Here is a 24,938-nt window from a genome sequence, read left to right as displayed (position 1 = left end):
TGAAAGTCAGTCCTTTTGAAATCAAAAACCTTAATTGCAGATTTTTGTTAATCCTCCTATTCAGTTCAAACTGAATAGCTCATGATCACTTGAACCAGGATTGTCCTCTACAACCATTTCTTCTATGAGGACCTCACTACTCACCAAAACCAAATCTAAAATGGCATCCCCTCTAGTGAGTTCAGCAACTACTTGATGAAAGGAATCCATCAGCTATCGCATTTAGGAAAATCTGAGCCCTATTATTACTAGCACTGGTCCTCCAGTCTATATCTGGGAAGTTAGTCTCCTATGATCATGCAGTTTCCATTTGTATTTACTTCATTAAAAACACTAAAGAGGGCTCTATCCATATCCAAATTAGATCCGGGTGGTCTATAGCACACCCCAAGCACTATCCCAGGGGAGGCTCTTGTAGTTTTCTTCCCCAGTGTAAATTTTGCCCAGACGGACTTTTATCCATTGCATCGCTTCTTATTTCTTTACATTCTACCTCATCATTGATATACAATGCTACTCCACCACCTTTGCCTTCATTTCTGTCTTTCCTAAACAGCTTATCTGCCTTTGGCCAGGAAATCCTCAGGCTCTGGAACTTGTGTGCAACACAACATCCATCTTGTATCCACACACCTCTCTAGGGCCAGGAACACTTTGGCAGATCACCTCAGCAGGACTTCTAGTCTCATCACAAGTGATCCCTCCATCCAGAAGTGATCAGCATCATCTTCCAGAGGTAGGGGATTCCCCAGGTGGACATGTGATATTTCCTGTTCTGCCTGAATGCAAACATTTCGCTCAATTTGGAGAATCAACAAAGGCTCCCTGTCGGATGCTTTTCTGCTCCTGTGGTTGGGAGCTCAATTATATGCCTTCCCCCCAGTGCATTGATTTGGCACGCTGCTGGACCTCTCTGTGGCTGCTCCATTACTGCTACAGCTCAGGCCAGACCTGCTGTCCCAAAACCATGGCATCCGAATCTGGCAGCATTGCACCTGACAGCTTGGCTGCTGCATTGTTAAATGTAGGGGAGCAGGAGTGCTCAGCCGCTGTCTAGCAGGTCCCGTTGGGCAGCAGAAAGCCCTCAACCAGAGCGGCCTATCTGGCCAAATGGAAGCGGTGGCTGGATCTCGGATAAATGCATTCTGCCAGAGTGGGGCCTCCTCCAGGTAATCCTGGACTACCTTCTGCATCTCAAGCTTCAAGGCCTGTCCCTTTCTTCTATCAAGGTCCACTTGGCCGTCTCGGCCTTCCATCCACTGCTCTAGTGTACGTCAGTTTTCACCCAGTACATGACTGCCAAGTTCCTCAAGGGCCTCGTGCACCTCTACCCACACGTCAGGGACCCCGTTCCTCTAAGGGACCTGAATCTTGCGCTGTCTCAGCTCATGGGACCCCCCCACCCCCGCTTCGAACCTCTGGCTTTCCTGCTCTTTTGTCCTTTCCTGGAAGGTTGTGTTCCTGGTTGCCACAACATCTGCCCGCCTGGTCTCAGATTAGTGCTTACCTCAGAACTGCCCTATATGGTCTTTTACAAAGACAAAGTTCCAGCTGCAGCCACATCTGGCTTTCCTGCAGAATCATAGAATCATAGAATATCAGGGTTGGAAGGGACCCCAGAAGGTCATCTAGTCCAACCCCCTGCTCAAAGCAGGACCAAGTCCCAGTTAAATCATCCCAGCCAGGGCTTTGTCAAGCCTGACCTTAAAAACCTCTAAGGAAGGAGATTCTACCACCTCCCTAGGTAACGCATTCCAGTGTTTCACCACCCTCTTAGTGAAAAAGTTTTTCCTAATATCCAATCTAAACCTCCCCCATTGCAACTTGAGACCATTACTCCTCGTTCTGTCATCTGCTACCATTGAGAACAGTCTAGAGCCATCCTCTTTGAAACCCCCTTTCAGGTAGTTGAAAGCAGCTATCAAATCCCCCCTCATTCTTCTCTTCTGCAGACTAAACAATCCCAGCTCCCTCAGCCTCTCCTCATAAGTCATGTGCTCTAGACCCCTAATCATTTTCGTTGCCCTTCGTTGTACTCTTTCCAATTTATCCACATCCTTCCTGTAGTGTGGGGCCCAAAACTGGACACAGTACTCCAGATGAGGCCTCACCAGTGTCGAATAGAGGGGAACGATCACGTCCCTCGATCTGCTCGCTATGCCCCTACTTATACAACCCAAAATGCCATTGGCCTTCTTGGCAACAAGGGCACACTGCTGACTCATATCCAGCTTCTCGTCCACTGTCACCCCTAGGTCCTTTTCCGCAGAACTGCTGCCGAGCCATTCGGTCCCTAGTCTGTAGCGGTGCATTGGATTCTTCCATCCTAAGTGCAGGACCCTGCACTTATCCTTATTGAACCTCATTAGATTTCTTTTGGCCCAATCCTCCAATTTGTCTAGGTCCTTCTGTATCCTATCCCTCCCCTCCAGCGTATCTACCACTCCTCCCAGTTTAGTATCATCCGCAAATTTGCTGAGAGTGCAATCCACACCATCCTCCAGATCATTTATGAAGATATTGAACAAAACGGGCCCCAGGACCGACCCCTGGGGCACTCCACTTGACACCGGCTGCCAACTAGACATGGAGCCATTGATCACTACCCGTTGAGCCCGACAATCTAGCCAGCTTTCTACCCACCTTATAGTGCATTCATCCAGCCCATACTTCCTTAACTTGCTGACAAGAATGCTGTGGGAGACCGTGTCAAAAGCTTTGCTAAAGTCAAGAAACAATACATCCACTGCTTTCCCTTCATCCACAGAACCAGTAATCTCATCATAAAAGGCGATTAGATTAGTCAGGCATGACCTTCCCTTGGTGAATCCATGCTGACTGTTCCTGATCACTTTCCTCTCCTCTAAGTGCTTCAGGATTGATTCTTTGAGGACCTGCTCCATGATTTTTCCAGGGACTGAGGTGAGGCTGACCGGCCTGTAGTTCCCAGGATCCTCCTTCTTCCCTTTTTTAAAGATGGGCACTACATTAGCCTTTTTCCAGTCATCCGGGACTTCCCCCGTTCGCCACGAGTTTTCAAAGATAATGGCCAAGGGCTCTGCAATCACAGCCGCCAATTCCTTCAGCACTCTCGGATGCAATTCGTCCGGCCCCATGGACTTGTGCACGTCCAGCTTTTCTAAATAGTCCCTAACCACCTCTATCTCTACAGAGGGCTGGCCATCTCTTCCCCATTTTGTGTTGCCCAGCACAGCAGTCTGGGAGCTGACCTTGTTAGTGAAAACAGAGGCAAAAAAAGCATTGAGTACATTAGCTTTTTCCACATCCTCTGTCACTAGCTTGCCTCCCTCATTCAGTAAGGGGCCCACACTTTCCTTGGCTTTCTTCTTGTTGCCAACATACCTGAAGAAACCCTTCTTGTTACTCTTGACATGTCTTGCTAGCTGCAGCTCCAGGTGCGATTTGGCCCTCCTGATATCTTTCCTACATGCCCGAGCAATATTTTTATACTCTTCCCTGGTCATATGTCCAACCTTCCACTTCTTGTAAGCTTCTTTTTTATGTTTAAGATCCGCTAGGATTTCACCATTAAGCCAAGCTGGTCGCCTGCCATATTTACTATTCTTTCGACTCATCGGGATGGTTTGTCCCTGTAACCTCAACAGGGATTCCTTGAAATACAGCCAGCACTCCTGGACTCCCTTCCCTTTCATGTTAGTCCCCCAGGGGATCCTGGCCATCTGTTCCCTGAGGGAGTCAAAGTCTGCTTTCCTGAAGTCCAGGGTCCGTATCCTGCTGCTTACCTTTCTTCCCTGCGTCAGGATCCTGAACTCAACCAACTCATGGTCACTGCCTCCCAGATTCCCATCCACTTTTGCTTCCCCCACTAATTCTACCCGGTTTGTGAGCAGCAGGTCAAGAAAAGCGCTCCCCCTAGTTGGCTCCCCTAGCACTTGCACCAGGAAATTGTCCCCTACGCTTTCCAAAAACTTCCTGGATTGTCTATGCACCGCTGTATTGCTCTCCCAGCAGATATCAGGAAAATTAAAGTCACCCATGAGAATCAGGGCATGCGATCTAGTAGCTTCCGCGAGTTGCCGGAAGAAAGCCTCATCCACCTCATCCCCCTGGTCCGGTGGTCTATAGCAGACTCCCACCATGACATCACTCTTGTTGCACACACTTCTAAACTTAATCCAGAGACACTCAGGTTTTTCCACAGTTTCGTACCGGAGCTCTGAGCAGTCATACTGCTCCCTTACATACAGTGCTACTCCCCCACCTTTTCTGCCCTGCCTGTCCTTCCTGAACAGTTTATAACCATCCATGACTGTACTCCAGTCATGTGAGTTATCCCACCAAGTCTCTGTTATTCCAATCACGTCATAATTCCTTGACATCACCAGGACCTCCAGTTCTCCCTGCTTGTTTCCAAGGCTTTGTGCATTTGTATATAAGCACTTGAGATAACCTGTTGATCGCCCCTCATTCCCAGTATGAGGCAGGAGCCCTCCCCTCTCAGACATTCCTGCCTGTGCTTCCTCCCGGTATCCCGCTTTCCCACTTACCTCAGGGCTTTGGTCTCCTTCCCCCGGTGAACCTAGTTTAAAGCCCTCCTCACTAGGTTAGCCAGCCTGCTGGCAAAGATGTTCTTCCCTCTCTTCGTAAGATGGAGCCCGTCTCTGCCCAGCACTCCTCCTTCATGGAACACCATCCCATGGTCAAAGAATCCAAAGCCTTCTCTCCGACACCACCTGCGTAGCCATTCGTTGACCTCCACGATTCGACGGTCCCTACCCAGGCCTTTTCCTTCCACGGGGAGGATGGACGAGAACACCACTTGCGCCTCCAACTCCTTTATCCTTCTTCCCAGAGCCACGTAGTCCGCAGTGATCCGCTCAAGGTCATTCTTGGCAGTATCATTGGTGCCCACGTGGAGAAGCAGGAAGGGGTAGCGATCCGAGGGCTTGATGAGTCTCGGCAGTCTCTCCGTCACATCACGAATCTTAGCCCCTGGCAAGCAGCAGACTTCTCGGTTTTCCCGGTCAGGGCGGCAGATAGATGACTCAGTCCCCCGGAGGAGAGAGTCCCCGACCACCACCACCCGCCTTCTCCTCTTGGGAGTGGTGGTCGCGGAACCCCCAACCTCAGGACATCGCATCTCATGCCTCCCAACCAGCGGAGTCTCCTTCTGCTTTCTCCCCCCAGACATATCATCTGGTCCACTCTCCGCATTGGTACCTGTGGAGAGAACATGAAAGCGGTTAGTTACCTGTGTCTGTGTTACTGGAACCCGGACATTCCGCTTACCTCTTCTGGAGGTCACATGTTGCCAAGCTTCTTCACTGGCCTCTTGGCACCTCTGTGCAACCTGCTCTATATCTTTAGAGCTTTGTGCCCCTAGAAGGCTATCCTGAGTTTGGTCCAGAAAATCCTCAGTCTCTCGTATACAACGCAGGGTCGTTACCTGTTGCTCCAGACCTTCAATCTTCTCTTCCAATATGGAGACCAGCTTGCACTTTGTACAGACAAAGTCGCTTCTGTCCTGTGGAAGAAAGACAAACATGGCACATCCAGTGCAGGTCACAACAGCTGAACCCCCCCCTTCCATATCACCTACCTACTATGAGCTTCCTCAGAGACGTTGGCAAGATGTAAGCCTCACTGGGCTCACTCCAGGCGAACTCCCAGGCAAACTCCTGCTGTGAGCTGCTCTGCTGTCCCCGCTGCTCAGCTGGTTCGCGAGGCTCTGGCTATTTTCAAACAGCCAGGCTTCCCTGACGCAAACACACAGACACCCTAATGCCCGCCCCCTGCAGGCTAGCAGCCAATCAGACACTCACTCAGGCTCTCTCCCTGCCCTCCCAGCAAACACAAGGTGTCCCAGAAGGTGGTCTCAGTTTCATATGGGACAGTACATTTACTTGTCTTTTTTTTCCAAAGCTGCATAAGTCAGAGGAAGAGCGTAGGTTGCCGTCCTTGGATATCAGGAGGGCGCTAGCCTTCTACATTGAAAGGACCAAGACATTCTGCAAGTTGACACAATGTTCAACTTGCGGAATGTGGCCGACAGGATGAAAAATCATCTGGTGTCTGCTCAAAGAATTTCTTCTTGGATCACTGCCTGCATTCACTGCTACGAAGATCAGGCAAAGGTGCCCCCTCCAGTGATTTTAACTGCCCACTCAACCAGGGCGCAAGCCTCTTTGGCAACTTTCCCAACTCAAGTGCCTATCCAGGACATCAGTAGGGCGACCACCTGGTTGTCCGTCCACATGTTTATGTTCCATTGAGCACTTACCAGCAGGCCCAGGACTATGCTGCCTTCAGTAGAGTAGTGCTGCAAGCCGCTAGATTGTGAACTCCGAGCCCACCTTCAAGTCACCTAGAATGGAATCTACATGAGCAAGCACTTGAAGAAAAAACTTACCTACCTTTTCGTAACTGTTTTTCGAGATGTGTTGCTCATGTCCATTCCGTTACTTGCCCTCCTTACTCCTCTGTTTGAGTTGCCAGCAAGAAGAAACTGAGGATGTTGGGCGTCTAGTATACCAGCGCATGAGTGTGACACTCAAAAGGGTGCCGCAGCCAACCCTACAGATACCGCTAATGCAAAAAAATACCAATGACTGCGCACATGGGCGCACATACCTAGAATGGAATGGACACGAGCAACACATCTAAGAACAGTTACGAAAAAGTAGGTAACCGTTTTTTCTTTGGAAATCACCTCTGTGCATTCGTGCTACTTGTCCATCTTCCCCTCTGCCTTGGAGTTCTATATAATATCAGGGTGCTGCAAGTCAAAGGAAGGAACTGAGGTGGTGGTGACACTCCCTTATGTGGAGTAGAGTGAAGACATTACCCTCATGTGAGATCTCTCACGATCACCCTTTCTCCCCCGATGGATGTGGCTTTTCAAAGCAGTTCCATCTCTCAGTGCACAGGTCATATTGCATAAGTGGAAATACACAGAGGCAACTTTAGAAGAACAGGTCCTGGTAAGTAACAGCTCCTTTATATAAAGATCCATATTATCCAGTCAGAATTCCCCCATCTATGAAAGTATTAAATTTCTCAATTTCATTCAAGGTCACGGTATCAGTTTAGTGTAATGCATAAGCATTCCAGAATTTACTGCTGTTCTGTTGTAACAATATCTGTCCTGAGAAAATTAGTTCTGCACCTGCTCAGTTTGTGCAGTGAGAGCAGCATTTAAATATTTTGGATGTTTAAAAAAAAAAGTATCTGCATTTAAATCCCGATTATTCTAGCTTCAGTTTAGATGTGCAAAATAGTTTAATCACTTGTTACTTAACTAGTTTAAAATATTTGACACACTTGCTTGGAAACTAGCCTCTAGTAAGGATTAGACAATCCTTAGATTAGACTTCAAAAATTCACTAGTGTGAGTTGTGAGCAAAAATGCCTTTTTGCTGTGGAAAATGTTTTCTCACCCTAGCATAATTGAAATGAAAATGTTCTAACTGCCAAAAAAAATCATGTTTGGAATGACACCAGGTATAGAAAAGGAAAATGAGTATATACAAATGGGGTTATAATTCCAAAAGTAATCAAATTATAGCATTTATACAAAATGAATTCCTGTGAGAATAGTGTATGATGATTTTGCCTGCTGGCCATTTTAGGATCAGAAAAGTACACACAGTTCTGGATAGTTGCCTTTTCCTGTGTTAAGATAAATTGATGATTTTCCAGAGTCCACCTTTGGATACAGGCATTATGGTCTCAAGTCTGCTTTTGGCAATGCAGTTGTGTCCAAAAATGGAATTCCAGTTGAGTGAGCGATATGGAGAAGATCTGAGTGAAAGCACTTGGGAATGTATACTTGCTATTGAGCTCCTCTGCTGTCACTTGAAATGGAGTTGGACGCATGACAATATCATAAGGTATTGTGCTACTTACTACTTACTTCAAAATGTTAAATTTTTCCTTTTCATTATATTCAAAAGCTGTTCTTTTGCTTTTAACCTATGAGCTTTAAAAACAAAATCCTGTAGTGATCATTTTATGTTTCTCTAACTGATGACAATCCAGGCTATAAAACGGCTACTGTTTTTGGTAGTATCAATCCATACTAGAACAGTAACAGTAACTGGTCAAAAAATGATTTACAAAATTGTTTGATATTATAGCAAGAAAACTTCAGTGTCAAACTGTGTGTTACCAGAATGGTTTACTTTGTAAATGGATTTAGGAGCACCTCTGGGATTCTTGGCTCAGCTCAATGTATAAGTGGAAATAAAATGCTTGATCATCTTCTGAAGACAATGGTTAGTTTCCAACAGACATAAGAGTGACTGGAAAATATAACTAAAAATTGAAATGCATTGTATCCCAAACTGCTCCAGTATTGAACAGCTGTAACCCAGCCTCACTGTGACAAGTGTAATATGTCGGGTTTCTACCTCAGGAGGCAAGTCCATTTCTCTAACAGGTTAATTTAAACAAACAAACAGCTGCTCAGGGGTTGGGAATGTACAAGTCCAAGTAGATGAATTATCGAGCAGGTGAAATTGTAAAAGGTGCATGATAATTTATCTCACAGCTCTTTAATATACTTTTATCCTATAATTATCAACACTATAAGTTTTCAACTCCTCTTCTTTCACAGTAAAGAGCTTTGGCCTGTCATGGATCAGTGGGTAAAGCATAGGAAAGGACATGAAACTGTTCCACCTACTCCAGATATTATTGTAGCATCAACACTTAGGCTAATTGGTGAGTAACACAAGTTTTGGTTCAACTCCTGCTTTGTATAAATAAATCCTCTGAAAATGCCTGGATGGCTTCTGGAAGCTGGAATTGAAGTACTCACACTTTTTTGGCTTTTGAATTTCATTGTTACTTTAAAAGTGGTATTTCACCATTGTCAGAAACTAAGTAAATATTTCTTCTCTCTACTCTGTCTGTGAAGGTGTTATATTGATATTAGGGCTGTTAATCAGTCAACTCACACGATTAACTCAAATTAATTGTGGTTAAAAAAAAATTAATCTATTAATCACACACAATAGAATACCAATTGAAATTTAACATTTTTGGGTGTTTTTCTACATTTTCAGTATTTATTTCAGTTACAGACTACAAAGTGCACACTGCTCACTTTATATTTATTAAATATATGCACATTAAAAAATGATATACAAAAAAAATAAAAAGAAAAGGCGTGCTTGTGGCACCTTAGAGATTAACAAATTTAAGCATAAGCTTTCGTGAGCTACAGCATCCGATGAAGTGAGCTGTAGCTCACGAAAGCTTATGCTCAAATAAATTTGTTAGTCTCTAAGGTGCCACAAGTACTCCTTGTCTTTTTGCGAATACAGACTAATACGGCTGCTACTCTAGGGGGAAAAAAAAAAAAATGGTATTTCAATTCACCTCATACAAGTACTGAAGTGCAATCTCTTTATTGTGAAACTTACAAATGCAGATTTTTTTTTGGTTACATAACTGCACTCAAACAAAACAGGGTAAAACTTTAGAGCCTATAAGTCCATTCAGTCCTACTTCTTCTGCCAATCGCTAAGACAAACAAGTTTGTCTATATTGATGGGAGATACTGCTACCTGCTTCTTATTTATGTCACCTGAAAGTGAGACCAGACGTTCGTATGGTACTTTGGTAGCTGGTGTTGCAAGGTATTTACATGCCAGATATGCTAAACATTTGTATGCCCCTTAATGCTTCAGCTACCATTTCAGAGGACATACTTCCATGCTGATGACGCTCGTTAAAAAAATGCGTCAATTAAATTTGTGACTGTACCCCTTGGGGGGAGATTTGTATGTCTCCTGCTTTGTTTTATCAGCATTCTGCATATATTTCACATTATAGCAGTCTTGGTTGATGACCCAGCACATGTTGGTTTTAAGAACAATTTCACAGCAGATTTGACAAAACATAAAGAAGGTACTGATGTGAGATTTCTAAAAATACCTACAGCGCTCGACCCAAGCTTTAAGAATCTGAAGTGCCGTCCAAAATCTGGGAGGGACGAGGTGTGGAGCATGCTTTTAGAAGTCTTAAAATAGCAACACTCTGATGTGGAAAAATACAGAACCCAAACCACGAAAAAAGAAAATCAACCTTCTGCTGTGGCATCTGACTCAGATGATGAAAATGAACATGCATCAGTCCACACTGCTTTGGATCGTTATCAAACAGAACCCATCATCAGCATGGAAGTAGTGTCCTTTGGAAAGGTGGATGAAGCATGAAGGGACATATGAATCTTTAGTGCATCTGGCACATAAATATCTTGCAATGCCACCTAAAACAGTGCCATGCAAACGCTTGTTCTCACTTTCAGGTGACATTGTAAACGAGAAGCAGCCATCATTATCTCCCGCAAAGTAACCAACCTTGTTTGTCTGAGTGTGTTTGGCTGACAAAGAATTAGAACTGAGTGGACTTGTAGGCTCTAAATTTCTATATTTTTATTTTTGAATGCAGGTTTTTTGTTCATAATTCTACATTTGTAAGTTCAACTTTCATGATAAAGAGATTGCAATACAGTACTTGTATTTTTCAGTTCACCTTTTGCAGTGCAAATATTTGTAATCAAATAAAGTGAGTACTGTACACTTTCTAATGATTTGATTACTGTTAGTAAAAAGTAAATAGTTCTTAATGTATACCTTTTCCACAAGGGGAAAATCTGGTGCCCCCTATATTTTAGGGTTCTTCAAACTTTCCTCTGATTTTTCTAGTAGATTCCTAACCTTGTATAAACCATCTCTTTCTCCTATCATGATTGTGCATCACTGTTACCACAGAAGGAATTGCTTCAATGGAAGAGTAATACTCTCCCAATATTAATGTATTGGAATTGTCTTGTAAAACTTTTTTGAAGCTGGAAATTAGAAGAATCAGAATTAGGGTTGGAAGAGACCTCAGGAGGTCATCTACTCTAATCCCCCGATTAAAGCAGGACCAACACAAACTATATCATCCCAGCCAAGGCTTTGTCAAGCTGGGCCTTAAAAACCTCCAAGGATGGAGATTCCACCACCTCCCTAGGTAACCCATTTCAGTGCTTCACCATGCTCCTAGTGAAAGTGTTTTCTAATACCCAACCTGAACCTCCCCCACTGAAACTTGAGACCATTGCTCCTTGTTCTGTCACCTGCCACCACAGAGAACAGACTAGCTCCATTGTCTTTGGAACCCCCTTCAGGTAGTTGAAGGCTGCTATCAAATCCCCCCCTCATTCTTCTCTTCTGCAGCCTAATTCCCTGAGCGTCGTCTCAAAGTCATGTGCCCCAGCCCCCTAATAATTTGTTGCCCTCTGCTGGACTCTTTCCAATTTGTCCACATCCCTGATAGTGGAGGGACCAAAACTGGATGTAATACTCCAGATGTGGCCTCACCAGTGCCAAATAGAGGGGAATAATCGCTTCCCTCGATCTGCTGGCAATGCTGCTACTAATACAGCCCAATGTGCCATTGGCATTGGCAACAAAGGCACACTGTTGACTCATATCCAGCTTCTCATCCACTAATTTTCAGATCCTTTTTTGCAGAACTGCTGCTTAGCCAGTTGGTCCCCAGCCTGTAGTGGTGCATGGGATTCTTCCTTCCTAAGTGCAGGACTCTGCACTTGTCCTTGTTGAAGCTCAGATTTCTTTTGGCCCAAGAAGAAATAGAACCCAGTACTATTTGACTAGCCAGCACTTTGTGAACCATTACTTGGGAATCTCTATACAAATTAAAAGATTTTCTATTGGTTTGCTCATCCCACATAGATTTCATTATAGACTTATATTTTATATAAATACCATTGATTCTAGTAGGTGACACTCTCCCATCTGAGTTACTAAAGAACAAATTCTTTAGCAGTGGCTTTGAAGCTTTTTTTCATTGCTGATCCCTAAAAAATTTCAAATGGACCCCTTTGGAAAACTTAGGCATAGTCTGCATATCTCCAGGGTCCATAGATGCCCAGGTTGAAAACCACTGTTCTATGGTAACAACCACTTTTTGTGAGCCCTTTAGACATAGTCTACGGATCGCCAGGGATCTGTGTTCTACAGGTGAAAACCCATTGCTCTAGCATATTGGTAAAGGGCATGGTGTTGCAGAAGGAGCAGTATTTCATGTGAAACTTAAACTTGTGTGTGTGTATGTGTGTGTGTTACTGTCTGGAGTGGCTCACAACCATGAGTGCCTATCTCAGGGCAGACCATCAGAAAACAAGACCTGTGGTCTCTGAAGAATGAAAACTCCAACTGAATATAATTTATTTTAAAAGTCTAATTTCAGTGACTTCCTTTATACAATATCTTAATTCTGTTGGAACTCTTTCTAGCGTAGTTTAGCAGTTAGTGTACAGAGCATATTAAAAGTGAATGTAGAAAATTCTGCTAATTAAAAACTCAATGACATCAAGACACTTGGAGACAAGGTAAGTGAGGGTAATCTTTTATTGGGCCCAACTTGAGTTGGTCCAAGAAGAGATTACCCTCACCTGCCTTGTCTCCCTAAGTGAGCTTTACGAAAGCTTCAAAGCTTCTCACCCACAGAAGTTGGTCCAATGAAATATTACCTCATCCACCTTGTCTTTCTAACTGTCTTAAAGTCATTTAGTTTTTAAATCAGCAGAATTTTACCTTCTACATTCATTTTGAAGTAGGGGAACAAGTTTTGATTTAACTGTTTGGAATAACATTACTCAGAGGACATAACAGGTTTCAGAGTAGCAGCTGTGTTAGTCTGTATCCACAAAAAGAAAAGGAGGACTTGTGACACCTTAGAGACTAACAGCTATAGCTCACTTCATCGGATGCATATAGATATCGTGATCCTAGCTGATTTCTGGTCTCTTTTCATACATCTCACATGAAGGAAGAAGCGAGCTTTTTAGATAAACATTGCATTTGGTTATTTCCATAAATCCTTTGGATTATCAAGCTCTTCTCTCGAATTTTAACTTTCTTCAGTATATATTTGACTAACTACAAGAGTTCCTTAAAGTTCAAATAAAGGAAAGAAAAATAGCTGCTGCTACATTTGATTATTCTTGTTCAGTTGATTATTCTGTCAAAATAAACGTTAAATGTCGTTCATAGGATGGACAGAGATGCTCGTTTAATCTCTTTTTAATGAAAGTTGTAGCACAGTATATAAATACTGTAGTAACTGCCATAAAGAGTATCAGATAAGTATATCCTTCATTAGCATGCTATACTATTTCAGACTGTTTTTTAGTTTGATCTTAGAAACTAAGCAGGATTGCTCCTGTGCAGTATGTGGACGAGAGATCTCCAAAGAACACGAAGTACTGTGGAAAGCTGTTAATGCAGTAGGTGGCTCTCCTTTCCTGGCTAAGTACTGAGGCAATACACTAATGAGAGGCATTGAATTTTTGAAGGTGCTCTATGTCAGATGTTTAACCCATTTGTGGTCATTAAAGATATCATGCTGCTTTTTGAAAGAGAAATGTTGTCCCCAGTATCCTGCTTAAATTGTAAATTAAGTAATCTTCCTACAATTAATTTAGGCTTGAATAAAGACTGGGAATGGATGGGTCATTACACAAAGTAAAACTATTTCCCCAGGTTTATTTCCCTCCCCTCCCCCCCCCCCCACAGCTGTTCCTCAGACTTTCTTGTCAACTGCTGGAAATGGCCCACCTCGATTAGCACTACAAAAGGTTTTTTTCCCTGTTCTCCTGCTGGTAATAGCTCACCTTACCATACACACTGTAACCAGAGTGATCAGGTAACACCCATGGTTTCATGTTCTCTGTGTATATAAATCTCCCCACTCTATTTTCCACTGAATGCATCCGATGAAGTGAGCTGTAGCTCACAGAAGCTTATGCTCAAATACATTTGTTAGTCTCTAAGGTGCCACAAGTCCTCCTTTTCTTCCTACCTAACCTTTCATTCTGCAGTTTCAATTGTACATACAGTATTATTGATTCTTCGAGTGATGGTCCCTGTGTATTCCACACATGGGGATGTACATCCACGCCATGTGTCTGAGTCTGGAAGCAGTTTTTAGCAGCGTCAATTGACCAGCATGGGTGTAGTGTATCTCCTCATGCTCCCAGCCAAGTGTCAATCATCACCTCTCCAGTTCCCTCTTACTACCACATGGCCTGAGTTGGAACCCCTGTTCCTTCACAATCTTAGTTTTCTAAGAGTGACTCACCTCTACTTCATTATAAATAATAGTATGTAGGGTAATTTAGTGGTAATTAGCTAAGTGAGTATAATTAGTGTAGTAGTTCTTTCCCCATTCGGTGACTGTATTTCTCATATATATATATATACACACATACACACATATATATACACACACCCCCCCCTCCCTCCCGGACTATGCCCCAGACTCCAGGTTTCAAAAACTTTCTCCTACCCAGGCTCCCTTTTTGTGGGCGACAAGCACCACCACTGCCTTTACTGCCTCCGCAAGGCACGCATCATGGCTCACTGCACCATTTGCAAATCCTTCTTGCCCCAGACCTGGGAAGCCCACAGGCTTTGCATTAATACTTTGAGGGAGGAAGCAATGAGACCCAGGGCGCACTCTAATCCGGGACCAGGAGAACCCCCATCACCAGTGCTGAGCACTCTGAGCACTGTGCATGCCCTGGAACCAGTATTGAAGGCCAAAGATAAGTCCTGGCATGAGAGCAAAAACTCTCCCGGGCACAAATCAGATCCCCACTGTGGACTGCTTTCAAGCATGGCGTTTTCTTACGGAGCCATGTCAGGTGAGAAGTCAGTGTGGATCTGGCTGGACTGGCACCCAAGATTACCTGGATAGGGAGAGTAATGCCAGGTGCAAATGGGATTCAAGGTGACCTTGGCACCCAAGTGGCGTGCTCACCGGCATGTTCACTGCCTGTTCCACCAATACCTGTGTATTTCGCAGACAAGCCAGCTCTGCAGATATTGCCAGGCCCATCCAGCAGCTTGACAGGTACACTGCAGACCCCTGGATGTTCAGAGGCATTTCTGTCAGTGGAAGAGTTGATCCTCTTCTACCCTCTGTCTTATTTTCTGTCTGGCCCCCTGCTCATCCACACCATCCTGACCCTGTAGGACAAAGTCCTTCTGCTCCTGCCAGAGATGCCCGTTCCTCTGCCAGACCACAGCCCTCCGGTACCAACGCCCTTCGCTCCCTCCCTCCTCTGCCGGAACCATATTCAGAGTCCAAGGAGTTAGAGCCGGAACCCTCTCTCTCACTGTTGTCACGCCAGAGTCCGGACATACATCCCAGGCTGCCCTACCCTCTAGCATATGACCTGACAGCAGAGGCCTGGTACCAATTCCTGTGGGGCCCACCACATCCAAGGGACCCTTCCTTTTCGCCATACTGGAGACCCTGGGATCCCTACCACAGACGCCAGGCACTATCTCAGGAATCCTACCAGCTGTCCCCCATACACTCACCAGTGCTGGCTGTATACAAAAAAGGAGACTGGTTCTGACAGAGCATCCTCCTCACCAGATGTGGCAATTATCCCCCTCCCACCCACTCCATCAGATGGCCATTGCCAGTACCAGGACTTGCTATAGAGGGTAGTGGCAGACCTGGGCATCCCCTTGGAGGTTTAGGACCCATGACATCAACTTCTTGACAGCCTCCAACCCCAGGAGCCATCTAGGGTAGCCTTACCCATCAAAGAGGCCATCTTCTAAACAGCACGAGCAGTGTGGCCTACCCCATCTCATGTGTCCCCACACGTAAGTGTGTGGAGAGAAGATATTTGTGCCTTCTAAAGGGGTGGATTTTCTTCTCTCATCCACCCCATGGTCCCTGGTTGTCCAAGATGATGCAGAACGGGCAAAGCAGCAACCGCAAAAGTCTGCTCCTCCATACAAGGCAGCTAAGAGACTGGACCTGCTGGACAGGAAGGTCTATTCTTCTGCGGGGCTGCAATTCCACATCACCAACTAACTAATTGTGCTAACCAAATATGACTTGAACAACTGCAACAGGCTAGCAGAATTGAAGGACAAGCTGCCACCAGAGTATCAGCAGCAATTCCAGGTATTCCTAGATGAATGGGGACTAGTTGCCAAGGTGGGCCTTCAGGTAGTGGTGGATGCAGCCAACATCCTCCTGCTCTCTTGCAACTCATGGCTACAATCAGGCTTCCCCAGGGAAGACTTCCTTTTTGAAGAGAACAAGGTGTCCCATGATAATATGGGCCAGTACCTCCACTTACAGAAGGATTCCAGAGCCACACTATGGTCACTTCGTGTATATATACACGCCAGCCTCAAGATGCAGGCAGCAGAAGCAACCTTTCTGCCCATGTTCACGTATGCCCTACCCAGCTGCCTACCAGCAACAGACATCAGTCACAGCAGACTTGCTTCCCCACCTTTGCCACAGCCACCTTCACAGCCCTCTCCCAGCAGCAGACCAAAATCAGTTTTCACCTGCAGGTCGAGACCCACCAGTCACTATCAATGCCACCTGCGGTACCCCAGATAATCTTGGGGGGCCATCTTGCCCTTTTTGCCCACAATTGGACAAAATCACCACGGACAGTTAGGTACTAGAGATCATCCACCACAGATACTCCATAGAGTTCCTCTCATTCCCGCTGTACTGCCCCTCCCCCCAATCTGACTCCCCCGGGGACTCATGCGGTCAGCTGATCCTCCAACAAGAAGCGGACGACGATCTGCTCCTTAAGGGAGGGCAATAAAGCCTGTCCTGTCTCATTACCAGGAGCAAGGCTTCCACTCACCTTACTTCCTCATCCTGAAAAAAGGCAGAGGGCACTGCCTTTTTTCAATCTTCAGGTGTTGAACATGTTTATACAAAAAGTCCAGATTCCATATGGTCACGCTGGCATCTATTATCCCCTCACTACCCTGGAAAGCCTGGTTCACAGCTTTCGATATGAAAGACACTTACTTCCACCTCGACATTCATCCTGCCCACGACAAGTTCCTTCATTTTCAAGTAGAGGGCTCCAACATTACCAATTTCAGGTCCTCTGATTCGGCATAGCAACAGCACAGAGTTCACAAAAGTCTTTGGCCCAGATGTGCCACCTCGGCTACTTCGCATTCCCTTTCCTCAATGACTGGCTTCTAGTGGCACTATGATGACCGGAATCAATCTCCGTGATTCTCGGTCTCCTGGCACCTCTAAGTATCTGCATCAACAAGGACAAGTTAGTACTGACACCTACAAAGACTATACATTTCTTTAGGGTGCAACTCGACTCCATCGTAGCAAGGGCTTTTCTCCCAGCAGATTGCTTTGCAGCACTGGGTTCTCAATGTGGACGTGTGTCACGGACCACTCACCACTGCTTGCAATTCTCTCTCCTTTTTTGGACATAAGGCAGCCTGCACCTACATGACACTGCACACACATCTTCATATGCGTTTTCTTCAAGTTTGGCTCCTCTCCATCTACAGACCCTACAGAAGCCATAGAGATTCCAAGGTCATTGTACCCAGGAATGTACTGTCCTCCCTCACATGGTGGTCTGATCCCTCCAAGATGATGATCGGCACTGCTTTTGTCCCTCCCACACCACGGGCCACCATCACAACAGATGCTTCTATCGTGGGCTGGGGGACCCACTTAGGCCACCATAGAGCTCTTATTCTTTGATAAGAATGTGCTAAAACTGCAGGCAGTCCAATTAGCATGCCAGGTCTTCCTCCTGCTCATTCAGTCGCTCCACATTCAACTACTCTCCCACAACATTGCAAAAGTAGTATACATCAACAAGCAGGGTGGTGCCAGTCCAGCACCCTCCCTCTCCTCCAAGTCAGTCCGGCTCTGGAACTGGTGCATCAAGAACCACGTGATGTTTTAAGCTGGCTGTCTACTGGCACCCAGAATTCCCTGGCCAACACACTCAGCAGGACTCCCTGCCTCAATCACAAGTGGGAGCTACATAACACACTCCTGTACCTCTTCATGAAGTAGTGCACACCCCTCCCACTGATGGGACCATTGCTACTCACAAGAACAGAGAGCTTGTCCCTCTATTGCTTGAGAGAAGCACTGTGGGAGGGCTCTCAGGGTGATGCTTTCCTCCTCCCCTGGACAGGCGACCTTCACTGCGCCTTTCCTCCCATTCCCTTCCTGCTGCAGGTGCTATGCAAGATTCATTGGAACAGAGCCACCATCATAGCCCCGTTCTGTCCCCATTGGTTCTGGTTCACAGAATTCCTCAGATTCTCTGCCCACACACGACTCTACCTCTACGTGCTCCTCAATCTGCTAACACAACATGGGGGTGGGGGGGCTCCATCATCCCAATCCAGGCCCTCTTCACCTTTCAGCTTGGTATTTGGATGGGAGTAGAGTGTAGACCATGCATACTCTACCCCCATTTGACATATCGTTGCCCAGAACAGGAGATAATCCACCAGAGCCTGCTACCAAGCTAAATGGAAACACTTTATGGCACGTGCCCATTGCCACCACTACTCACTGAGCATGGTCTCTCTTCCAGCGATCCTCGACTACCTCCTTGCCATTAAGATGTTGGTTCTGGCCCTCAATTCTATTCAGGTGCCTTTCTCCCTCCCACGGACGGCACCTCTGTGTTTACTGTCCACTTCATGAAAGCTTTACTAATGCCCTTCCACCAGTACTGAAACCCATGCCACCCTTTGAGCCACTAGCGATATGCTCCCTCTCCCACCAAAAGTGACTTTTAGTAGCTACTACCTGAGCCAGACAAGTCAATGAATTTGTGGCCACGATGGCAGAACCCCTCCACATCGTAGTCCACAAGGACAAGCTGTCCTTATGGCTGCACCCTAAATTCCTCCCAAAAGCAATGCTGGAGTTCCACCTCAATCAGTCCATCCACCTGCCAGTTTTCCACCCCAAACCACATACCTACCTTCTCGACTGACGTCCATCATACACTGGCATGCTACCTCCATAGGTACCCCGTTTTGCACATTGCCAAAAGTATTTGTGGCCATCACTGAATGATCCATGAGTCAAGCCCTTTTGTCCCAACACATCTTCAAATGGGTCTTGGGGTGCATCGTGAATGCTACAATCAATCCAACATACCCAAGCACAAGTTGCCACATCAGCCTCATTGATGTGTGTGTCCTGGCAAGAAGTCTGCCGCATAGCAATGTTGCGCTCTGTTGTGAACATGTAAACACACTAGGCCATTGCACAAGCAGCAGCAACAACAGATGCCACTATAGGCCAGGCCGAACTATAGATTTCACTTCCATTGGAATCCTTGCACCCACCACTGTGCTGATCACTGCTCACAAATCATCCATGTGTGGAATACACATAGGGACCATCACTCGAAGAGGAGGAGGTTACTTACCTGTAACTGGAGGTTCTTCGAGATGTGTGGTCCCTAAGTGCTAAGAAATGCTTCTGGACAACAGAGACCACACATCTCAAACAACGTCCAATCTGTATTCCAGTACCCACCCTCCATCTCCTCTGCTTCGGACTGGTAAGACAGACTTGGGAGGCGTTGCTCCCAGCCGAGAGCATAAGAGGTAGTGTGGGTCATGAGGAGATGCACTATACGCATGCAGGTTAATGGACTCTGCTAAGAAATGCTTCCAGACTCAAGTACATGGTATGCATGTGCACCCTCATGTCTAAAACAGATAGGGACCACACATCTCAAAGAATCTTTAGTTACAGGTAAGTAACTTCCTCTTTTCCTTCATCTTAAACTATTGTGCAGTGTTTCTGTGCACTGTTAAACTGCCATGTTCCTAACAGGAACTTTACCTTGATAGGTTTGTGATTTCCTGCAAATTTTGGTAAATGAGATTTAGTCATAAGTGTATTGGTATAGCCACTCGTTTCCTAAAATAAATACAGAAACCAATCCAATGTTCTGTGGCTTCGTATTTGAAATGAATTGTTCACTTTATACATATTAGTCAAGACTTTGGTTTCAACAGTAGAACCTCAGAGTTACGAACACCGCAGGAATGAAGGTTGTTTGTAACTCTGAACAAAACATTATGGTTCTTTCAAAAGTTTACAACTGAACATAGACTTAATACAGCTTTGAAACTTTACAATGCAAAAGAATATGCTGCTTTTAACTATCTTAATTTTAATGCAACAAGCACAGAAAGAGTTTCCTTGGTCAAATTTTTTTAAACTTTCCCCTTTAGTAGTTTAACAAAGTACTGTACTGTATTTGCGTGTGTGTGTGTGCACTGCTGCCGCCAGATTGCATACTTCCAGTTCCAAATGGGGTTTGTGATTGACTGGTCAACTCATAACTCTGGTGTTTGTAACTCTGAGGCTCTGCTGTACTTTGTTGTATGTAAGGAAGGGTCTGTCTAAAAATAAAGCTTCTTTAGTGATCAATTATACAGATGCATGATAATCTCTCTTTTCTTAGGTCGCTTAGGCCAAATAGGTTTGAAGGAAGGATTCTTTTCTGCTGTGAAAAATATCAGTTCTATTATTGGACTCTTTATACAGCATGCCAGAGAAGAAGGTAATATTTCTGTAGAAAATTTTTTTTACTGCAGATTCTTAAATCAAGGTTTTTTGCCAGTATGTTCTTGAAGGATAGGAGCTATGAATTCAGTCCTTCAAACACTTCTGTATATACGTGGATAGTCCCATTGAGGTAGGTGACTAATCACATGAGGAAAGTTACTCACTTTTGTAAAGATTTGCAGAATCACGTCACATAAATTCCCCACTCAGTACCTGGTTTAGCCTTATGTAGATCAGTTAGCAATAGAAAATGGCTTCTAAATATGTCTGGCAGACAAGGAATAGATTTTATTCAGTTTTGTCCTGAGGAGCTATAACTGAACAAGTATTTGACTGATTTTATTTAGAACAGTGTTATATAGACCTCAGTTCCTGGATTCCTTGCTCCTGCAATAACTGTCTGTTAGTCCTTCTATCGCTCTTTCATTACGTATCTGACTCATTTATGAGATGACATTCACTTTGGAGGTAGACATGACCATCCTAAAGGTATGAGATCCCATGGTATAGGAAATAAATGATGCTGTCTCGCTTATAGTCAAAGTGGTGTGACAAGATGGTTGATCATACGGTGGATCCTGTGCTTTTCTTGGGGGGGGGGAGGGGGGAAGAGGCTAAGATACCACCCCTTGCCCCTGCTCTTGGCGCTGCAGGCCCCGCTAGTGGCCCTGGAAAGTGATAGAGGAGGGAAACGGGGGAAGAGTCTGGGTTTGCTCCGTGCTCCGAGTCCCAGCTCCTCTCAACCCCTGCAGGTTTCTTATCCTCATCCCCCTTAGATGGGGTTACCCTTGGTCCTTAGACACTGTGGGGAGGGAGTCTCCCTGTCCTGCTGAGGCAGGGTCTCATTAATTCAGTTCTCTGATCTTCCAAATCTCACAACATACCTCCAAGCTCCAGTCCTCTCTCCTTCCTCCTTCTCCCTGATTTGCTGAAGCAGGGTTTTATTATTTTCCTGACAGGGCCTTAATTGACAAGTGTTCCAATTAACTTGTAGCAACCCTCCCTAGTCTACAGGGAACCACACCTTAATTAGCCTAGGGCTTACATATTTCTCCTCCAACACTGCTCCCTGGCACTCCTGTATCACAGTGGAAATAGAATAATTATGCTTGTAGGCCTGGATTTTCAATGGGGACTAAGAGAATAAGTGTGTAACTCCCTCAGGTGCTCATTTGAAAGTCCTAGCCACATTGAATTCAGAAGTTTATTTAAAACATTGAAAAATTTTTTTCTAATGGGAAATCGGATGTCATGGATTTTAAACTGCACACAGTGTGATGGTATCTTTGGAATACAGCAAATATATTAATCCTTTTTTTAAATACCACTTACTTCTTTTCATAGGCCGCCTTTTAATTTTTTTCCCTCATAGATGCTTTTAATTCTTGACAAGTAATAGTCTTCTGAGATCAGGTTAATTGATGAAAAATATTACATGTAAGATATCTTGTATACTGATTTTTTCCTGTATATTTCCTTCATGATTACTATCTTACAAAATCTTTGCAGATGTGCCTTGGGGAGTGCAGTTGGCAGCAGTATATGCACTCTGTGACTTGGGTCCAAGCAATCCATTAGAAGTTGTTGAGGCCATCCAAGCTTGGAGAACAGTGACTACTAACAGCATCCCATCTGCAGTCACAAGTGGCATATCTGAAGTCAGCTCTCTGTGCACAGTAGAATTACACTAAGATGAGGGAAGGTAGCCTCATCTACAGAAAAAGTGCCTTTTATTAATGAAAACTAGGTGATGCCTTTTAGGATGAAAGTTTCAAACAGTATGAAGGGGGAAAACCAGGAAAAGAGCCATGTGCTTTCCTTTTGGGGAAGGTGGGAAGCTTATGCACTCATTGTTCATGTAGGTGTTGTCTGGTCAGACAGCATTATAAACAAAATAGGCTCTGAAGTATTTTGTTTGCCCTCTGCTGCAGAAAGACATGAAGTCATAGATTTGTGTGTGTTCTGATCTAACTCATAAGTTACACGAGTGCTATTGGCTGTTTAAACCAGAAAAATCCCCTCCCTATGAAAGTGGAAAGGTTCTATCTTGATAGGTCTTCCATTGGCTGAACCTCAGGCTACCAAAGCTCTTGTCTTTTTGGTGGACTACTTGCTGTAGCATAACTATGGGAAGCTGTTTATAAATTAAACTATTCATCTACATCATATTTTATGTGGAAGATGCAGTAAAAACTGAAAAGATTTGTTGGACCCAATCCAACTTAGTCCCATTAACTTAAACTACTTATCAGACAATTATATGTACAGTAAAAAGATTGAGATAAGATCTCTGTCAGTTTGTATATATGGTATACTCCTATAATGTGTTTCACATTTGATGTTGTTCCACTTTGGGAATTTTAGTGTGCGTGTATATATAGAAAACTGGTTAAAAAACTTACCTTGTTTAAACTTCTAATACTTGTACACAGCATTTTATTAATTGTCTGAATGTTTTTATAATAAAAAACAAAAGTGAACCATTCATATGTCTGTAGTGGTCATTTCAATACTTTCACCTCAGATGGTAACTAAAAAAAGTAGCTGAGACAAGTTTCCAAAATAGTTACTGTATTTGGAAAAATTGCCCAATAAGTTTGTTTATTAACTCTTGATTGCCATAGGAAAAGTTAGTGTTTCCATTTTGCTTTTATACATATGAAGTGCAGAGTTATTAACAGGCTGCTTTCTCATCAACCTTAAAATACAATTCTTAGTTATACGTTACTTTTTTACTTGACTGTTGTATACCAAACGTATCCAAAAAACCTGTGCTTTAGCCTACACTGGCAAGGCAAAACGTTAAATTTTAATGGCATAATGTCTAAAAGTTTTGCTAATAACTCTGTGCATGGAGCCATGCAACTTTCATATCCTTTTGTAATCTTACTCCTTTTTCTAAAGATATTTAAATGTAACGTAACATGGATTCATTTAGTTTTGTATCAAAGTACGTTTCTAAAACAACTATCGGTAATTCTTGTGATCAAAAATGACCAGGCTCTCATTTCTAAACCACAATGTCCAAAGTGGAAGACTGCCACTAGAGGGCACTCCAGTGCAGAATTAACAATAAAATCAGTTAAATGGTTTTATTCAAGAAATGTAAAACTGATACTGAATACTGGCTTGCTGATGTGACTACTGGACTTCAGGATTTGATGAGATGTAAAATACGCTGTAGGCAAAGAACCTGTATTTTGACTTTCCAGATAAGAATTTCAGATAAACATAAGAGGCATAAGAGAATGTTACATGTACATAAATCATTCACTACTATTGCACATTTTAGATTGTATTAAGCTGCTGGTTCTCAAACTGTAAATGTTCCACAATATGGAAATGTTCCTTTCCTTGCCCAGTTCTCTTCCCAAGCCCTAATTTACACCTTGCATGGAGTAACTATAGTGAAAAAATAGTGTTAATGACAGAATGAAAATGTTTACTTTCATATCTATTCATCGTCCTTAATTTTCATTTATGCATATATTTTCTCGGACTGTAGGGACTTTGGAACTGAATTTTGGATGTAGATAAACATTGGCAAATGGGGGGTGGGTGGGGGAATAGTTAGCAACTAGCCTGTACAACTGATGTCAGTGTGTTCATTGAAGACATACAGAGTTTGGATATATTTGATTCTTTCACTTGCCTAAAAATCAAATGCCATTCAAAATTAAATTCTGTACACTTGATTAGCCTTGCTTTACATTTATAAGTAACAAATCTCTGTCTCCCCTGCAGCCCTCACATTGCTCTTAACTTTGTAAGTAAATTTGCAGTGTGGTTCTGTTTGCCCATGTGTGTTACTAACATTTAGTTTTATCTTCTGCAGATTTAATCATGGTCAAATTTACATTAAAAAGTCAGTTAAAAACAAACTCAGAAAAAAACCTGAGAAAGTGCAGGGACTGGTGGATGTTTTTATAGTTGGCTCAAAAAAAAAAAAAGCCTCCCTGGTCACTCACATCCTGGAGTGAACTACAACTCTTTGGAAACATCACTGGAGTGATCAATCCTTAAAAAGTTAAAAGCAGCGGCTCGGCCGCCTATCAGTAGTCCATTGGCCAATTTGAGAGCCAGTACTTTAAAACCAGTATAACAATAAGTACCAACATGGTGTCAATTAGTAGGGTTGTGGTGCAGACCTCAGATGAAGGCAGATGGTGCAACTTCTTTCATCTGGAAAGTACGTCAGTAAAAGCCCAATGATGCACTCTCTGGCAGGATTCCTCAGTTTTAAGCTAGCGAACGGAAGCAGCTAACAGGAGTTTTGCGAGGGAGTACTCCAGGTGAAGGAGGAGCAATTACATGACCCTTGTGGTAAGTTTGTCTGTTTGTGGTGTGTTTGCTGCTTGACTGAAATATACCATATGCTGTGTTTGTTTAGGGGACCAAGTGCGGTCTTTGAACAGGAGCAGCTAACAGGAATTTTGCAAGGGAGTTTAGAGGGGGAGCGAGGGGGTTGGGGGCTAGATTACTTACCATTTTTTAAACTTAAAGCC

The 24,938-nt window shown here is 44.1% G+C and overlaps 1 protein-coding gene across 5 annotated transcripts in view; it reads left to right on the top strand.

Annotated features, from left to right (window-relative positions):
* ICE1 (interactor of little elongation complex ELL subunit 1) overlaps nt 1–22,918 on the top strand; it is an 89,574-nt gene extending 66,656 nt beyond the window's left edge. For 3 of the 5 annotated variants that reach the window (XM_038388891.2, XM_038388892.2, XM_043508484.1), the window contains 4 exons: nt 7,681–7,871; nt 8,597–8,703; nt 20,330–20,428; nt 21,943–22,918. In XM_038388891.2, coding sequence (XP_038244819.1) covers nt 7,681–7,871; nt 8,597–8,703; nt 20,330–20,428; nt 21,943–22,124 — 579 coding nt within the window. In that variant the 3' untranslated portion in view covers nt 22,125–22,918. Of the gene's footprint in view, nt 1–7,680; nt 7,872–8,596; nt 8,704–13,191; nt 13,286–20,329; nt 20,429–21,942 lie in introns of those variants that run through there. The other 2 variants (XR_006279113.1, XM_043508485.1) reach the window with 2 other exon arrangements.
* The last annotated feature ends 2,020 nt before the right edge of the window (nt 22,919–24,938 follow it).

The sequence above is a fragment of the Dermochelys coriacea genome, chromosome 2 (genome assembly GCF_009764565.3).
Source record: "Dermochelys coriacea isolate rDerCor1 chromosome 2, rDerCor1.pri.v4, whole genome shotgun sequence".
In the NCBI taxonomy this organism is placed as follows: Eukaryota; Metazoa; Chordata; order Testudines; family Dermochelyidae; genus Dermochelys; species Dermochelys coriacea.
Note: the sequence above shows the minus strand (reverse complement) of the source record. Positions and strands in the feature narration are given on the sequence as shown.